Raw genomic sequence first — 14,377 nt, forward strand, 5'->3', positions numbered from 1 at the left:
ATAAGCAAAGGCATGATGGCAGGAATGAATATAGTCAAGTATGCCATGGTGAGGATGCCTTGATGGGAAGGGTGCAGTCTACTGTAGTGATTGAGTATGAAGGTAGTGTGGTGGATTTCAGTAGTGTTCCAACTGTGCTTAGAAAATCCCTAGGGGTTCCCTGTAGGTAGGTTCATGTGAAAGCAGCGTGGTTAATGTCACAGGCTATGAAGCCAGACTGCCTGAGTTTGAATCCCATCATTTACTAGGGTCTGTGGCCTTGAGCAAATAGCTTAACCTCTCTGGGCCTCAGTTTCCTCATCTGAAAAATAGAGATAGTAACAGTTTCTGCCTCATACGGCTATTGTGGGGATTAAATGAGTTAATGCATTGTAAGTGTTCAGCTCAATGCTGGCCACAGAGTATTGTCAGCTCTTATCAAGAATCTAGTATACAGAGTTCTAGGTCTTTCACATCTGCTTCAACCAAAAGAGTTTTGTTTTTTGTTTGTTTCTTTGTTTATTTATTGGACTCCCACGTGAAATCTTTGTTTGAAAAAGGGTTCTCCTTTTATAAAAATATTTGGAAATCACTGTTATGATATAATAGAAAGAATACAGACTTTGTAGTTCAAAAGATCTACAAAAGTTGTCTTTTTAAATTGACTTGTAGGGATTCTTGATGTACTTTAGATGCAAAGGTTTTGTCTGTTTTTTATGTTGCAAATATTTTCTCCTAGCCTGTGACTTGTCTTTTAACATTATTTATGATTATTTTCTTGTACAGAAATTTTATGCTTTGATGTGGTCTAATTTACCAATATTTTCCTTAAGTTTTTAGTTTTCTGTGTCCTCTTTAAAAGGTGTTTCATCCCCTAAATCCATGAGCATATGTACCTATACATTTTTTCAAATACTTTGTTATAATTTTGGTTTTGGTGGTTAAATCTGTAATATAACTGGAATGAATATATTTATATGAAAAGTGTAGGTTAGGGAACTAATTAATTTTCCCCCAATGAGTGACGAGTTGTCCAGAAATATTTATTGAATAGTTTGCTTTTCATTGATTTGTTATGTCACCTTTATCATGTACTAAATTCCCATATGTACGTTGGGATGTTTCTGGATTCTTTATTCTGGTCCATTTAGGTATTTGTCCTTTTTTACCAATACCACACAGTTTTCATCACTATATAGCCTTATTATCTTTTTTGGTATCTGCTAAGGCAAGTCCCTCATCTTTGTTCTTTTTAAAAATTATTTTGAGCTAGGCATGGTGGCTCACGGGTATTATCCCAGAGGAAAAATAATTTTTTAAAATTATTTTGGCCATTCTTCCATATATAATATACCACATAAATTTTAGACCAAATTTGTCAAGTTCCATCTTAAAAATCTTGTTGGGATTTGGATTTGGGTTGCACTGAATTTATAAATTAATTGGAGAGAATTAACATTTTTATGATTTTCTACCTTATTAATATGTCTTATCATATTTTTTGTCTTCTTTTAAGTCTTTCAATAATGTTTCATACTTTTCTCCATGAAGGTCATGTACAACGTTGGTTGGGTTTATTCTACGTACCTGAAAAATTTCATTGCCATTTTAATGGTAACTCTTTTCTTGTTTGTTTGTTTTTTTTTGAGACAGAGTCTCGCTTTGTTGCCCAGGGTAGAGTGAGTGCCGTGACGTCAGCCTAGCTCACAGCAACCTCAAACTTCTGGGCTCAAGCAATCCTTCTGCCTCAGTCTCCCGAGTAGCTGGGACTACAGGCATGCACCACCATGCCTGGCTATTTTTTTTTTCTATATATATTTTTAGTTGACCAGATAATTTCTTTCTATTTTTAGTAGAGATGAGGTCTCGCTCTTGCTCAGGGTGATCTCGAACTCCTGACCTCGAGCAATCCACCCGCCTCGGCCTCCCAGAGTGCTAGGATTACAGGCGTGAGCCACCATGCCCGGCCGGTAACTGGTTTAAAATTATGCTTTCAAGCTGTTTATTGTTAGTGTATAGAAATGCAATGGTTTTTTACATATCGATCATATGTCCAGCAGCATTGCTCTCATTTATTACAGTATTTTTTTCTGTAAATTATTTTGAGTTTATTTGATTTTTATGGTAAACACATTGTTTATGAATACTGAGTTTTATTTATTCTTTTACAATTTTTAGTACTTTTTATCTCTCTCGTTGGTGTGTACTTTTGTATCTTATTGTACTGGCTAAAGCCTTTTGAACATCATTGAATAGTAGTGGTGATAGTAGAAGGTGTTAAATAGTAATGGGCCTCCTTACCTTCTTCCTGACTTTAAAAGAAATGCTTCTGGCCGGGCGCGGTGGCTCACGCCTGTAATCCTAGCACTCGGGGAGGCCGAGGTGGGTGGATCGCTCGAGGTCAGGAGTTCGAGACCAGCCTGAGCAAGAGTGAGACCCCATCTCTACTAAAAATAGAAAGAAATTATATGGACAACTAAAATATATATATACAAAAAATTAGCCGGGCATGGTGGTGCATGCCTGTAGTCCCAGCTACTCGGGAGGCTGAGGCAGGAGGATCGCTTGAGCCCAGGAGTTTGAGGTTGCTGTGAGCTAGGCTGACGCCACGGCACTCACTCTAGCCCGGGCAACAGAGTGAGACTCTGTCTCAAAAAAAAAATAAAATAAAATAAAAAATAAAATAAAAAATAAAAGAAATGCTTCTAATGTTTCACTTTTAAGTGTGATGTCTGCTGTGCACTTTTGGTAGAAACCTTTTATTGGATTAAGGTAGCTGTCACCTGTGGTGGAGATTGTTAATTGTCTACCCAACATCCGGTCTCCCATTCTTCCTTACTCTAACTTTGTTGGAGGTAGAAGCATACTCGAATTTTAAAAAGTCAATATATCTTTACCTCCCCTCCCCCTTACCTCCTTGCATATAAGGGTGGTCATGAACACAGTACTGGCCAATGAGATATAAGCAAAAGTTATTTTGATGGGGCTTTGTGGAAAGCTCTTAAAATGTGTGTATGTGTGTGTGTGTGTGTGTCTGTGTTTTTTTTTGGAGGGAAATAAGCTCAGATGATGAATAAATTTTGTCTTTGTATTTGTTACTTCTTTCTCCTTGAAATGTGTAACTAATGACTAGAGAGCATCAGCAGCCATCTTGTGCCCCACCATGAAAGAAAAGCCAAAAGAAACATAAACCTTATCCTGGCAACTTTGAGCCACTGTACTAGCCCTGGCCTGCCCATCTCTGTAATTCTTGGTATGATGAGAGAGGGGAAAAAAAAAACCTATCTTATTTAAACCATTGTTATATTGGTTCTCTGTTATATAAAGCCACGTACAGGTCCAAAATGATATGCCCTCTTGTCCTAATATACTAAGTTTTTTGTCACTCATTTTTAAAATAGGTAATGCTTTCACATGGTTCAAAATCTGGAAGTTGCAAAAGGTTATATTTAGAAATGTTCCTTCACCCCTTGACCCCCAGTTCCTTCCACTCATTCTCCCTTCCCAAGAACAACCAATGTTATTTAGCTTCCTTAATTGGTATATGTGTATGTGAGTACTGAATATACCGATGAAGTAAATATATAAGTGAATAAAGTTGTATATTTTTATTCTGCCCTTTTCCCCCACATGATTTGTCACTGTACATGCTGTTTTTTACCTTGCTTTCTTACTTAATATAAAGCAAGGTACTTTAAAAAATAAAAGTGCTTTTAAAAGTCCCAAAGGTGAAGACTTTTAAAACCATCTTTTTATTATTGATTTTTAACTTAATTGCACGATGATACAAGAAATTAGCCTAGGTGAAATAAATCCTTTGATATTTGTAGGTACTTGATTTATGGCCTAATACACAGTCCAATGTTTGTAAATGTTTCATGAGTGCTTGAGAAGAATGACCATTCTCTAATTGGTACAGAGTTTTAGGTGTCCACTTGATCAAGCTTGTTATTTGTTGTTGAAATTTTCTATATTCTTACAAATTATTTTTCTGAATGATCTATCAGTAATTGAACAGAGAATATTAAAATCTCCACCTATGAAGGCAGATTTTTAGATTTTTCCTTCTAACATTGTCAGTTTTTGCCTTTATTTTTTATTTATTTTTATTTCAGGATATTATGAGGGTACAAACATTTTGGTTACATTTTATGTCTTTGCCTCACCCAAGGGAGGATTAGAGGCATGCCCTTCCCCTCTACAATGCTCACTGCGTCCCTTAGTTGTGAGTTTACACCCCCCAACCCCCTAATCCCTGGAGAACATTACTACCGTGTGAGCACCATGGTGTTGATCAGTTAGTGCCAATTTGATGGTGAGTACATGTGGAGCCTATTCTTCTGATCTTGTGACACCTCACTGCGGATAATGGGCTCAAGCTCTATCCAGGAAAATATAAGAGGTGCTAGATCACTGTTATTTCTTATAAATGAGTAATATTCCATTGTATACATATACCAAATGTTAATAATCACTCATGAATCGATGGGCACTTGGGTTGTTTCCACATCCTTGCAATAGTGAATTGTGCTGCCATAAACATTCGGGTGAAGATGTCTTTATTACAGAATGACTTTTGTTCTTTTAGGTAGATGCCTAATAGTGCTATTGTTGGATGGAATGGTATTTCTATTTTTAGCTCTTTGAGGTATCTCCAAATTATTGTCCACAGGGCGGTATAGTTTTTGCCTTTTGAAGCCATTATGATATATATTTCTTTTTGTTATTATTTGCTTGTATGTTGTTTTCCATCCTTTTTGCTTTCAATTTTTCTGTGTCCTTATGTTTTTAATGCGTCTTGTAAACTGCAAGTACCTAGTTTTTTTTTTTATTATTTTTAAGATTAAGACCAGAGATACTTTAATGGCCCCAGATAAAAAGTGTACCCAAGTCTGGAGTTATAAACTACAAAGTTTCATATTTTTAGCTACAGAAAAGGTGATATTCATTAATTTAAGGTTTTTAGTTTTTCTCAGTCTTAGCAATTTTCCCAAAGCAGATTTATGAGTTGTAGATGATCATTTTATAGCCTCTTCTCATCTTTGACATTATTGCTTACATTCTGCAAAAACTATAGTAACTGCTTTTAATAAACTTAGCAATGTCTGAAACTATTTTGGAACGTACGATGTATCGCTGTCATATGGGACTTTGTAAACAATCTTACTTGGGTTAAGAATGTAGCCTCAACAGGGAATTCTTTATTTTGTCCAAAACAGCACAATAAAAACACCCCCAACAATACATAAACCTACATATAAAATATAGAATATCTCCAATATTTTTCCTTTATATGGTAGCACGCCAGTATATGCAAGAAAACATACTGGTGATGGGGTAGGGGGAAAACTGACATGGGCAATGACATAATAATCAGGCATTAACATTTAAAGACCAGGTAAACATCAGTTTTAGTCAGAAAAGCAGTATTTAAAACGTTCCTATGAAGCTGAGATTTACATACTTCATTCTCCATTCCTGGTCATTTCATCTACAGCCTGACTATTCTCAATCATGCTTCTTGGCCTGTGGAGTGGTACTATAAAGGCACAGGGGATGCCTCTCTCAATACCAAATTCTCACCATGAAAAATCATAACAGAAACCACAAAGTTAAAAAAAGTATGCTGTATTTCAGAAGTATTTGCCCTAATAATTTTTAAGAAAGCTTACCATAAATACTTTCCAAAACAACAGGCTCAACAAAACATTGTTCAACGTCCTGTATATATTTGTAAATATCTACTCAGGCCATTTGTAAATTGTTTAATCTGTTTCTCGGGTACCCTTTGATCTCAGGAAGGTCAGTGATCATGTGATTTCTTTTCTACCCAATGATCTGTTGCTATCCTACTTTTAACAATGGAAGAAGAAACCTGTATGTGTTTTAAAGTCAACTGGTTCTCCTTAAGTCTCATAGTTTCTATTATGTTTCAATGGTATGTTACTGTGTACTTACAGAAGCAATCTCTCAGGAAAATTAAACATCTGTTGCAGGGCTTATAAAGTAAAAAGAGAAAGTCTTTCCCAAACCCTTTTTTTGTTTAAAAATTTAAATTGAATGTACAGGGCCAAGCACAGGCACTTTCCAAGAACCAAAAATGAAGCCAAACCACAAAGTTACTCAATAGTTATAGAAGACAGCTCTGATTTTGGGGGGTCATCTCTGGGGGCCTGAGCACAAGCACTGGTCTTTGGCTGCTCTGGCATTTCTTCCTCCTTCTCTGCCAGCCCACCTAGAGACCACAGGGGGAAAGTGCTTTTGCAATTCTGGGTGGAGGAGACCTTCGAATTTACAGGCATTTGAACAGAGCAGTTGCTTTCAAAACCGTGTTCTCCAAGATCATACTGAACAAGGGTCTCTTCTCGCTCCTGGTTTAAGTAGTCCGGTACTAGGAAATCACTTCATGCTTTAGGCAATGCATCTTTAGTGAGTAAGCCCCGGTCAACTTTTTCCCACAGCGGGCACACTGGAATCGTTTAATTCCTGAGTGGATGAGCATGTGCTGTTTGAGATTCTGGATACCGGTGAATCGCACCCCACAGGTCGGACACTGAAAAGGTCTGTCTGGACCATTTGGACTTGGTCGTTCCGTCCTGTTGGTAGAAGGAGCAATGTAGAGTTGGTGGGGATGCTGAACATTTTCCAATCGATCATCATCATCTGCATGAGCATTAGTGCTAGAGGTGCTTTGAAGTGTAGGTAATCCCTCGGTAAGGCCTTTGTCTACTGAGCCTATAGAGGGAGACTGTGGACTAATCAGAAGGTCCTCTTGAACTTGTTCACTTCCTGGCACTGTCTGCTGATCACTCAGGGAACTCTGAGACGCACTGACAGGCTGGGACGCTTCCTCATGGACCTCCTCATCACTTAACCTTTCTACTTTGACTTGGACATCTTCTTCTGTACCCAGAGGCAAAGTAGTTTTTGTGCTTTCACAAGTCACGTAATCAGCAATTCTTCTACCTGTCTCAGACAGGCCAGGTAATTCTAAAGTCCGGGTATTTTCTGCCTACTTAACCTTCTCAGGTTGAATCCTTCGATCAATTCCAACAGGAAAAGTCCAGGGGAAAGCTAAAGAAGAGTCAACTGGCTGATTCCTATTTTCTGAGTAGGAAGCTGAAGAATTCAATACCTGGGGTGAACTTGTTTGTGTGCTACACTTCACAGGACTTTCAGGAGACATAACAGTGTTACTTTTGCGCTTTCTCCGGGATTCTCGGCAGACAGGAATGGTTCTTTCTACCACTTCTTCTGCACTCTGAAGACACTGGAGAAATGCTTCCATCTCGAGAAGGAAAACTGCAGTTAGAATTATTTTCTTGTCCAGCCTCTAGGCCCTTTTCTGGTTGGCTGTTGGGTGTATTCCATAAAATGCTTGATTTCATGAATTCTGAGCAGGTGGTAGCAACACTAAACATTTGCATATAGCTGGCTGCAGCTAGAACATCAATAATAATTTCTGTGTTAATTGACAAAGTGGCCGAGTAGGCCTATTCTAGGTGGGGTATAAAGCCAGTCACGGTAACATGATGCAGATCCAACACATTCTTGCTCTCATCCCCTGCTTGGCCTACAAGTTTGGTGCAAAAGAAATCACTGCAAGCTGCTAGTACTACTTTATGTGCCCGGAAGATTTTGTCCTGGACACCAATAGTGATAGCACAAAAATGTCCATCATTTCGCAGCATATTTAGCTTTGGAAGCATTTCCTGGCTGTGGGAAGAGGAGCTATGAGTAAATGTTTTCACACCCATCTTTTCCTTCCTCTTCTACACATGCTCTTCAAGGATGCAAATGAATCAGAAATGTCCTGCTGGGCGGCGGTGCCAGGGCCCGGAGACCTGCTGCTCCTCCTCCTCCCCGCCAGGCTGAAGCAGCGAGGTGGCGGTGGCGGTGGCGACAGCCCGGGGTGGGTTGGGGAGGGGCGGAGCGCGCGGCTGGCTCCCTCTCCTCCCCCGGGAGGCTCAGGGGACCCTATCTCGGGCCGCCGCGCCTAGGCCCGTGAGCAGCCTGTGGCTGGGGCATGGCGGCACTGCCCACCGGCATGCCTGTGAGGTGGGAAAGTGCAAAGCGGCGGGGAGGACGGCACCGCACCCTCTGCCCCGCCCTGGCGCTCGGAGGGGCCTGAGGGGAAGAGCCAGGGGGCCCGCGACCGTTGGCCGAGGGCAGGCGGCGATCTGGGGAGCGCGGCGACAGCTCGGGTTTTCCCAGCGGGGCGGGCTGGGGAAGGGGATGAGGAGTGAGGGGAGGGGTGGGGGAGGTTGGGAGGGAGCCGCCGCCGCCGTTGCCGCCTGTTTCATTCCTTATTCCAAGCTACCATTCTCTAACTTTTAACTAGTGAGTTTAGCCCATCGACATTGACTATAATCATAGTCAATGATATGGTTGAATTTATTTCCGTTATTGTATTTTGATGTTTCTATATATCATGCTTTTTCCATGTTTCTTTTCCCCCTTCTTTCCTATGTTCTCTTATATTGAATTTTAAAATTCTATTTTTCTCTCTATTGGTTTGAGAGGTAAGTAACCTACTTTTAGTTGTTAATGATTATGCTTGAAATTCTACATGCACAAATAACAAAATCTAAATGTAAGCAATACCTTGAACATCCTCCCCCAAAATGCAAGGGTACTTTAACCCTCATCATCACGTTCTGTTTTATGTACTTTTGTTATCTACTATTTTTATTCCCTTTTGAAACTGATACTATTTTTTAACAGCTTTATTAAGTTGTAAGTGATATCCAATAAATTGCACGTTTAAAGTGTACAATTAGATAACTTTTGACATATGTGGATAGCCATAACACCATCATCACAGTCAAGAAAATGAACATGTCCATCACTCCCAAATGTTTCTTTGTGTTCCTTTGCAATCCCTCCCACCCACCCTCAGGCAACCACTGACATGCTTTCTGTCAGTATACATCGCTTTGAATTTTCTAGAGATTTATATAATGTAACCATACAGTATATATTTTTGTTTATCTGGATTTTTTTTCATTCAGTAGAATAAAAGTTATTTTGATACTCATCCATGCTGTTGAGCATGTCAGTGGTTCATTCCTTTATACTGCTAAGTAGTGTTGCACTCTATGGATATACCAAAATATGTTTATGCCTTCATCCATTAATGGACATCTAGGTTGTTTCCAGTTTTGTGTTATTACAAATAAACCTGCTATGAGCATTCATGTACAAGTCTTGTATTGACATATGCTTTCCTTTCTCTTGGGTAAATATCTAGGATCAGAAAGGACAGATCATGTGATAAATACATGTTTAACTGTTTAAGAAACTGCCAAACATTTCCTTTTCCTAAGGAAAATTCACGAATGTTCTGGGAAAATTTTTCAAAGGGATATGAAGGAAATACTTTAAAGAGTAGTGATCAAGTACTAAATATTTTTATTTCAAACTGCTCACCAAAGATTGATTCTCTCAGACTTTAAAATTCATTAAAATATTGAATATTTAATTGTCACTGCACAAATGGAGGTATGATGATCACATTTTGGCTGCCTGTTTTCATATTTTTTCCCTTGAGCTTATTTTGTTACCAATTCATATCTTGTGTACAATTATTTTGCAAGCTATTTGGTCAACATTCCATAGAATATGTTCTGAGGAGGAACTTTGATAAGACAGTTTATTATAAATGTCGCCAAAAACATATGATTTTATCTGTACTAGTTGTGCCTTATTGGTTGGTCTTATCACTGGAAACTGGAGCCTTTGATGAACAAAATTAATACTGAAATAAGAATTGGTTTTATATTGTGTCATTTAGACACTTTCAAGTACCAAGTGGTAATACTCACTTGGACTGAGGCAGAAACACCTATTATATGGCTTGAAATGATTTCAGCCTTGCAGGCCTGACGGTATAGTGAACAAAATGATCACCATACATATGTAAACATCTTTAAATGGCCTTTTCTCTAACACATATTCTTTTAAAATACTTTACTAAATTTACTGTTATAAATTGTTCATATTTCTTAATGAAACAAGTTGTCACATGAAAAACAAATAAATTTATCTTTAAAAGGAAAAACAAAAAGGAGACTTTTACAAAAGCATTATCTGCCCTACACTGTGTAAATGCAGCATGCCGCTAATGAGGGCTCCTTGAGGCTCCACTTACCAGGAGATACTTGTAAGTGGAGCAAGGTACCCCACAGATAAAAACATCATTAATGAAAAATTTTACATGTTTTTCTGCCAAAGCTTCAAAATCTGGTGTGTATTTTACATTTACAACACATTGCAATTTAGATAACCCTAATTTCAAGTGCTCAGTAGTCACCTGTACCTAGTATCTACTGTACTAGGCAGCATAAGTCTGGACCAACCCTGATCCAATGTTTGAAACCCTCCTGCAGCATCCCTGCCAACACATCCATCCATTCATCCAATATACACCATGTCAGGTAATGACTATGTAATTAGTGAAAATGTTAAGAAAGAGGAAAAAGAGGCTTCCTAGATAAAATGCTATTAGAGATAAGAGAAGTAAAAACACAAACTACGGTAAAATGATCTAAATGCTATGAGTTTGTTCATTCAAATTTGTATTGCACCCCACTATGTATCAAGTACTGTTCTAGACATAACAGTGGACAAAATACACAAAAACCCTATGAGGAGCTTACATTCTACTGGGAAACACAGATAATTTGAGCCATGAGATGATAAGTACTATGAAGACAAAAAAAGCAGTGTAAAAGGAGTGAGAGAGTGATGGGAGAAACTATTTTAAATAGGGAGGTCCAAGGCAGCCAATCTGGAGAGAGGGTATCTGAGTAGAGACGCAAGGAAGTGAGGGAGTGAGCCCATGTCAAAAACTGAAGGAAGTATTTCAGGAAGAAAGAACAATCTATTTAAAGTCCTTGAGGCAGGAGCATGCTTGGTCTGGTGAGGTGCCACCAGCCCAGTGTGGTTGCAGCCTCCCAGGACAGTGCCCCATTCCCTCACCTCCTGTGGCATCCTCATTCCCTCACCTCCTGTGGCATCCTCAATTATAGTGGTGAGGCAGCAAGTGCTACCTCCCAGGGTGGAGCAGCAAAGCAGAGCTAAAGCTCTTGCCACCCTCCTTCTGGGTGCTCTCTTTCTGATTAAACTGCATTAACTGTTTTTTTGGTTGTTTTGGCAGCCTTCCCACTCTGCTGACTCACATTGAGCTCCTAGTTAGCTAAACCCCCTAAGGCTTTTTCACTGGCTGCTGTTAAAAAAAAAAAAGAGCTTGAAATAGTGGTGGAGCAATGAGCCAGAGAAAAAATAAAATGTGAAAGTGGCTTCACCAGAGTCTTCATCTTGGACAGAGCCTCAATGTGGCATGTTACAGATCCCTGGAGGGAAAGAGAAGGACGTAAGATGGAGGGTGAGGAAGGGGAATCTTTAAGATAGTTGAGCCTTCTACATTATTCTTTTAGGCCTGGATCTCCCAAATTAAGAGACAAAAATAAAACTGAGGAAAAATGGCCTTGTCAGTTAATTAGAGGGGCCCAGGCACATCATTAAAGGACAAGCTAAAGCACCCAGATGCCCCACTGAACAAAAATCTTAATTGGGCCTATGACTGACTGAGGCCCAGGCCAGCAGGCTGGGAAGGGAAGGGGAGCCCAGGTAGTGGCCACCCAGCAAAAATCCTGCCCTTTCCAGACAGAGAGAAGCACTTCACTGCTGGACAAGGCAATGGCCCTAGCCTGTTGCTATGGTGAAGTCTTTCCCCAAATACTGAATGTGCCTTGTATAAATAAGCTTGAACGGAACCTGAAGAGAAAACCATGGGCTGTCCTATTCCCGGAAGGCATGAGGGAAGGCCATCCTAGAAGGGATCAGGGCCAGAACAGGGAAGCTTAAATCTTGCTGGAAGGACCTGTCATTCTCTCCATCCACCCCGTGAACCCATGGTGTTTTGAGTGCTCACAGTGGCATTCAGAAGCTAGTCTTAACCTTCCTCTGCCACCTTGGTGCCCACTTTTCCTCTCTTGTACACTGCAGTCCAGCCACATTGAACTCCCCACTATTTTCAGGACATGCCTCACAATTTCCCCCATAGTGTCCTCCACCCTCCGTTTCCTAACAATCTCAAGCCCGTATCCTATCCATTTTATCTAAGCCCAGTCACCAGGCCCCTTCCTCTAAGGGTATTCCCTATTCCCCAAGTTTGAATGTGTTCCCTCATGCCTTGGAATCCCTCATCTTGCTCTTTGCACTTCTCCCATGACACTTAACGCTTTCAACTTTTAGTCCTTACTATGCATGTCCATATCTTGTCTCCCTTATTAGCCTCCAAGCTCCCCAAGAGATTACTAATTTGCTGTAAGCCCCATTACCAGGCATTTGTGCTAGGAAGTTCTCAATTAATACACAACTTGCTGGATGATTAAATCAGTGACAGACATAACAAATGAATGGATGAAGGAATGAATTTCCAGGTAAGCTTCTTCCTTGATTTCCCCACAGTTTCAATGAGTGGGGACTGAGGGGAAGTTGGTAATGATTCCCCTTAGTCCCTCTCCCCCCCACTCCCCAGGAGCAGTCACTAATTCCTCTGCTTTTAGGCAACAGGGGGTCTTACTCTGGGAAATCTTTAACTCTGGCTTTGAGGCTTTATGTAATTATATTTCCTGCATATGGTGAGCTCCTGCCAAGTCAATGGTGGACACAATTAATGGTGTAGGAGTTGAGTTGAAAAACTGCCTTTGGGTGCTGTCCTTGCTCATTACTCCACTGAATGTGCATGCTCTCTGATAATTAAGAGTGCTACAAGCTGCATATTCATTTATTCATATGTTTGTTTTCTTGTCAGATTGATTATCCAAAGTCTATATTCCCCTTCTTTCTTGTATTCAGATCCACATTTCTAACTGCTGACTGGACAGCGCCACCTGGCTGAGTCCTAAGCTCTTCTTGTTTTATTTTATTTTTGCAGAACACTTCTTTATTGTAACACTATATAAAACAAATTTAGTTTTCACACTACGAATAATAGATGGTGTTATTCAGCTCACTCAGATTTGAAGGAATAAGTTATAGAATTATTGAAATTTACCGACCTTCATAAAACATGGGATTGAAATGCATGTACATGTTTTTATTAAGAGCATATAAATCTTCATTCTCCTCACTTTATTCATTATCTCAGCATTTTCATACACCCTCAGTGAGTCAACCAAACCCAATGCCTTTATTACTAATGGAAATGGTTCCTTTATATTTGCCAGTGGCAACATCCTTAAAAGTGAATATCCTTAAAAGTTATTATACTAACTGACAGGTCAATGACAGATTTTTGACCAAGTTCCTTTTTCCTTTAGCGCAAAAAGAGCTTTCACCTGGGCATCCAGCCGGAACCCTAAAGACTTACAATATTCTTTAAACTCCTTTGAAAGCACTCTCAACAGCCATTTCCATTTTAATACTTGGATATGGATTATAACCTTCAATCTTAAAGTTCTCGGCTTTGAAATCAATTGTCTCAACTTTGCAAAGGATTTTGAGCTTCGGGAAAAGTCTTGGTTCTTGCTGAAGCTGAATCTTCGGTGGCCCAATGTGATTTAGGTACAAACAGCAGGACAGCTCATCGCTCACCACAGAGAACCGGCAGAGGGCATGGCATGGAGGCAGAGCCATCAGAGGAAGATCTTTTGTTTTCCAAGCACACGTGATGATTCTTCTGTCGTGAGGGATGGTTTTGATGGCGTCAATCACTTTTTGCAGTTGGTGAACTCCTTGACCTGAATAATCTGAATCCATGTATTTGTATTCTGCCCCATCATGCCTGCACTGGAAGCCATAAACTGGGCCCAAGTCCCCTTCTCCTCTGGTGGAGAATCCCAGGCTATCCAAAAAGTCTCGCGATCTGTTGGCATCCCAGACTTTCACTCCCTTGGAAGACAGTGCTTTAGCGTTTGTGGATCCCTTGATAAATCACAGCAACTCCTCCAAAACACCCTTCCAGAACACACGTTTGGTTGTCAGCAGAGGAAGTTCATCTCTCAGGTTGTAGCGCGCCACAGCGCAGGATGTGCTTGATCTGCCCCAGGTACTGCAGCTCCCCGTGGGCGGCCTCAGCTCGGCGCCCAGCTCGTGCGCTGGGGGCGGCGACGGCGCGCGCAGGAGCTGGGAGCCGGCGGCGGGGACCGCGGGCGGTGGGGCAGGAGGACAAGGAGGGCGCAGAGGCACTCATCATCTCTCTGCTCTGTGTCCCTGTTCTCTTCCTTATGTGTGCCCTGCTCTGAGAACATCACCACTCTTCACCGCAAAAAACTTAGTTGTCCTTAATTACTCTATCCCTCTCTCCCTGCTGCCCCCACATTCAATTAGCTACCACAGCGTGTCAACGCTACTGCCTACCTACTTCTTCAACCTGTCTTCCTTTCTTCAT

General features: G+C 40.5%; 1 protein-coding gene and 1 pseudogene across 1 annotated transcript; both read right to left on the reverse strand.

Moving 5' to 3' along the window:
- Positions 1 to 5,444: 5,444 nt before the first annotated feature.
- LOC138378539 (zinc finger and BTB domain-containing protein 44-like) lies at positions 5,445 to 7,736 on the reverse strand. Its single transcript, XM_069463864.1, is given in 4 exon segments — positions 5,445 to 5,518; position 6,012; positions 6,383 to 7,231; positions 7,233 to 7,736. Coding segments are annotated over 4 exon segments (1,428 nt in total).
- Positions 7,737 to 13,365: 5,629 nt separating this feature from the next.
- On the reverse strand, positions 13,366 to 14,377 carry LOC138378982 (thymidylate synthase pseudogene; annotated as a pseudogene).

The sequence above is a fragment of the Eulemur rufifrons genome, chromosome 30 (genome assembly GCF_041146395.1).
Source record: "Eulemur rufifrons isolate Redbay chromosome 30, OSU_ERuf_1, whole genome shotgun sequence".
NCBI lineage: Eukaryota > Metazoa > Chordata > Mammalia > Primates > Lemuridae > Eulemur > Eulemur rufifrons.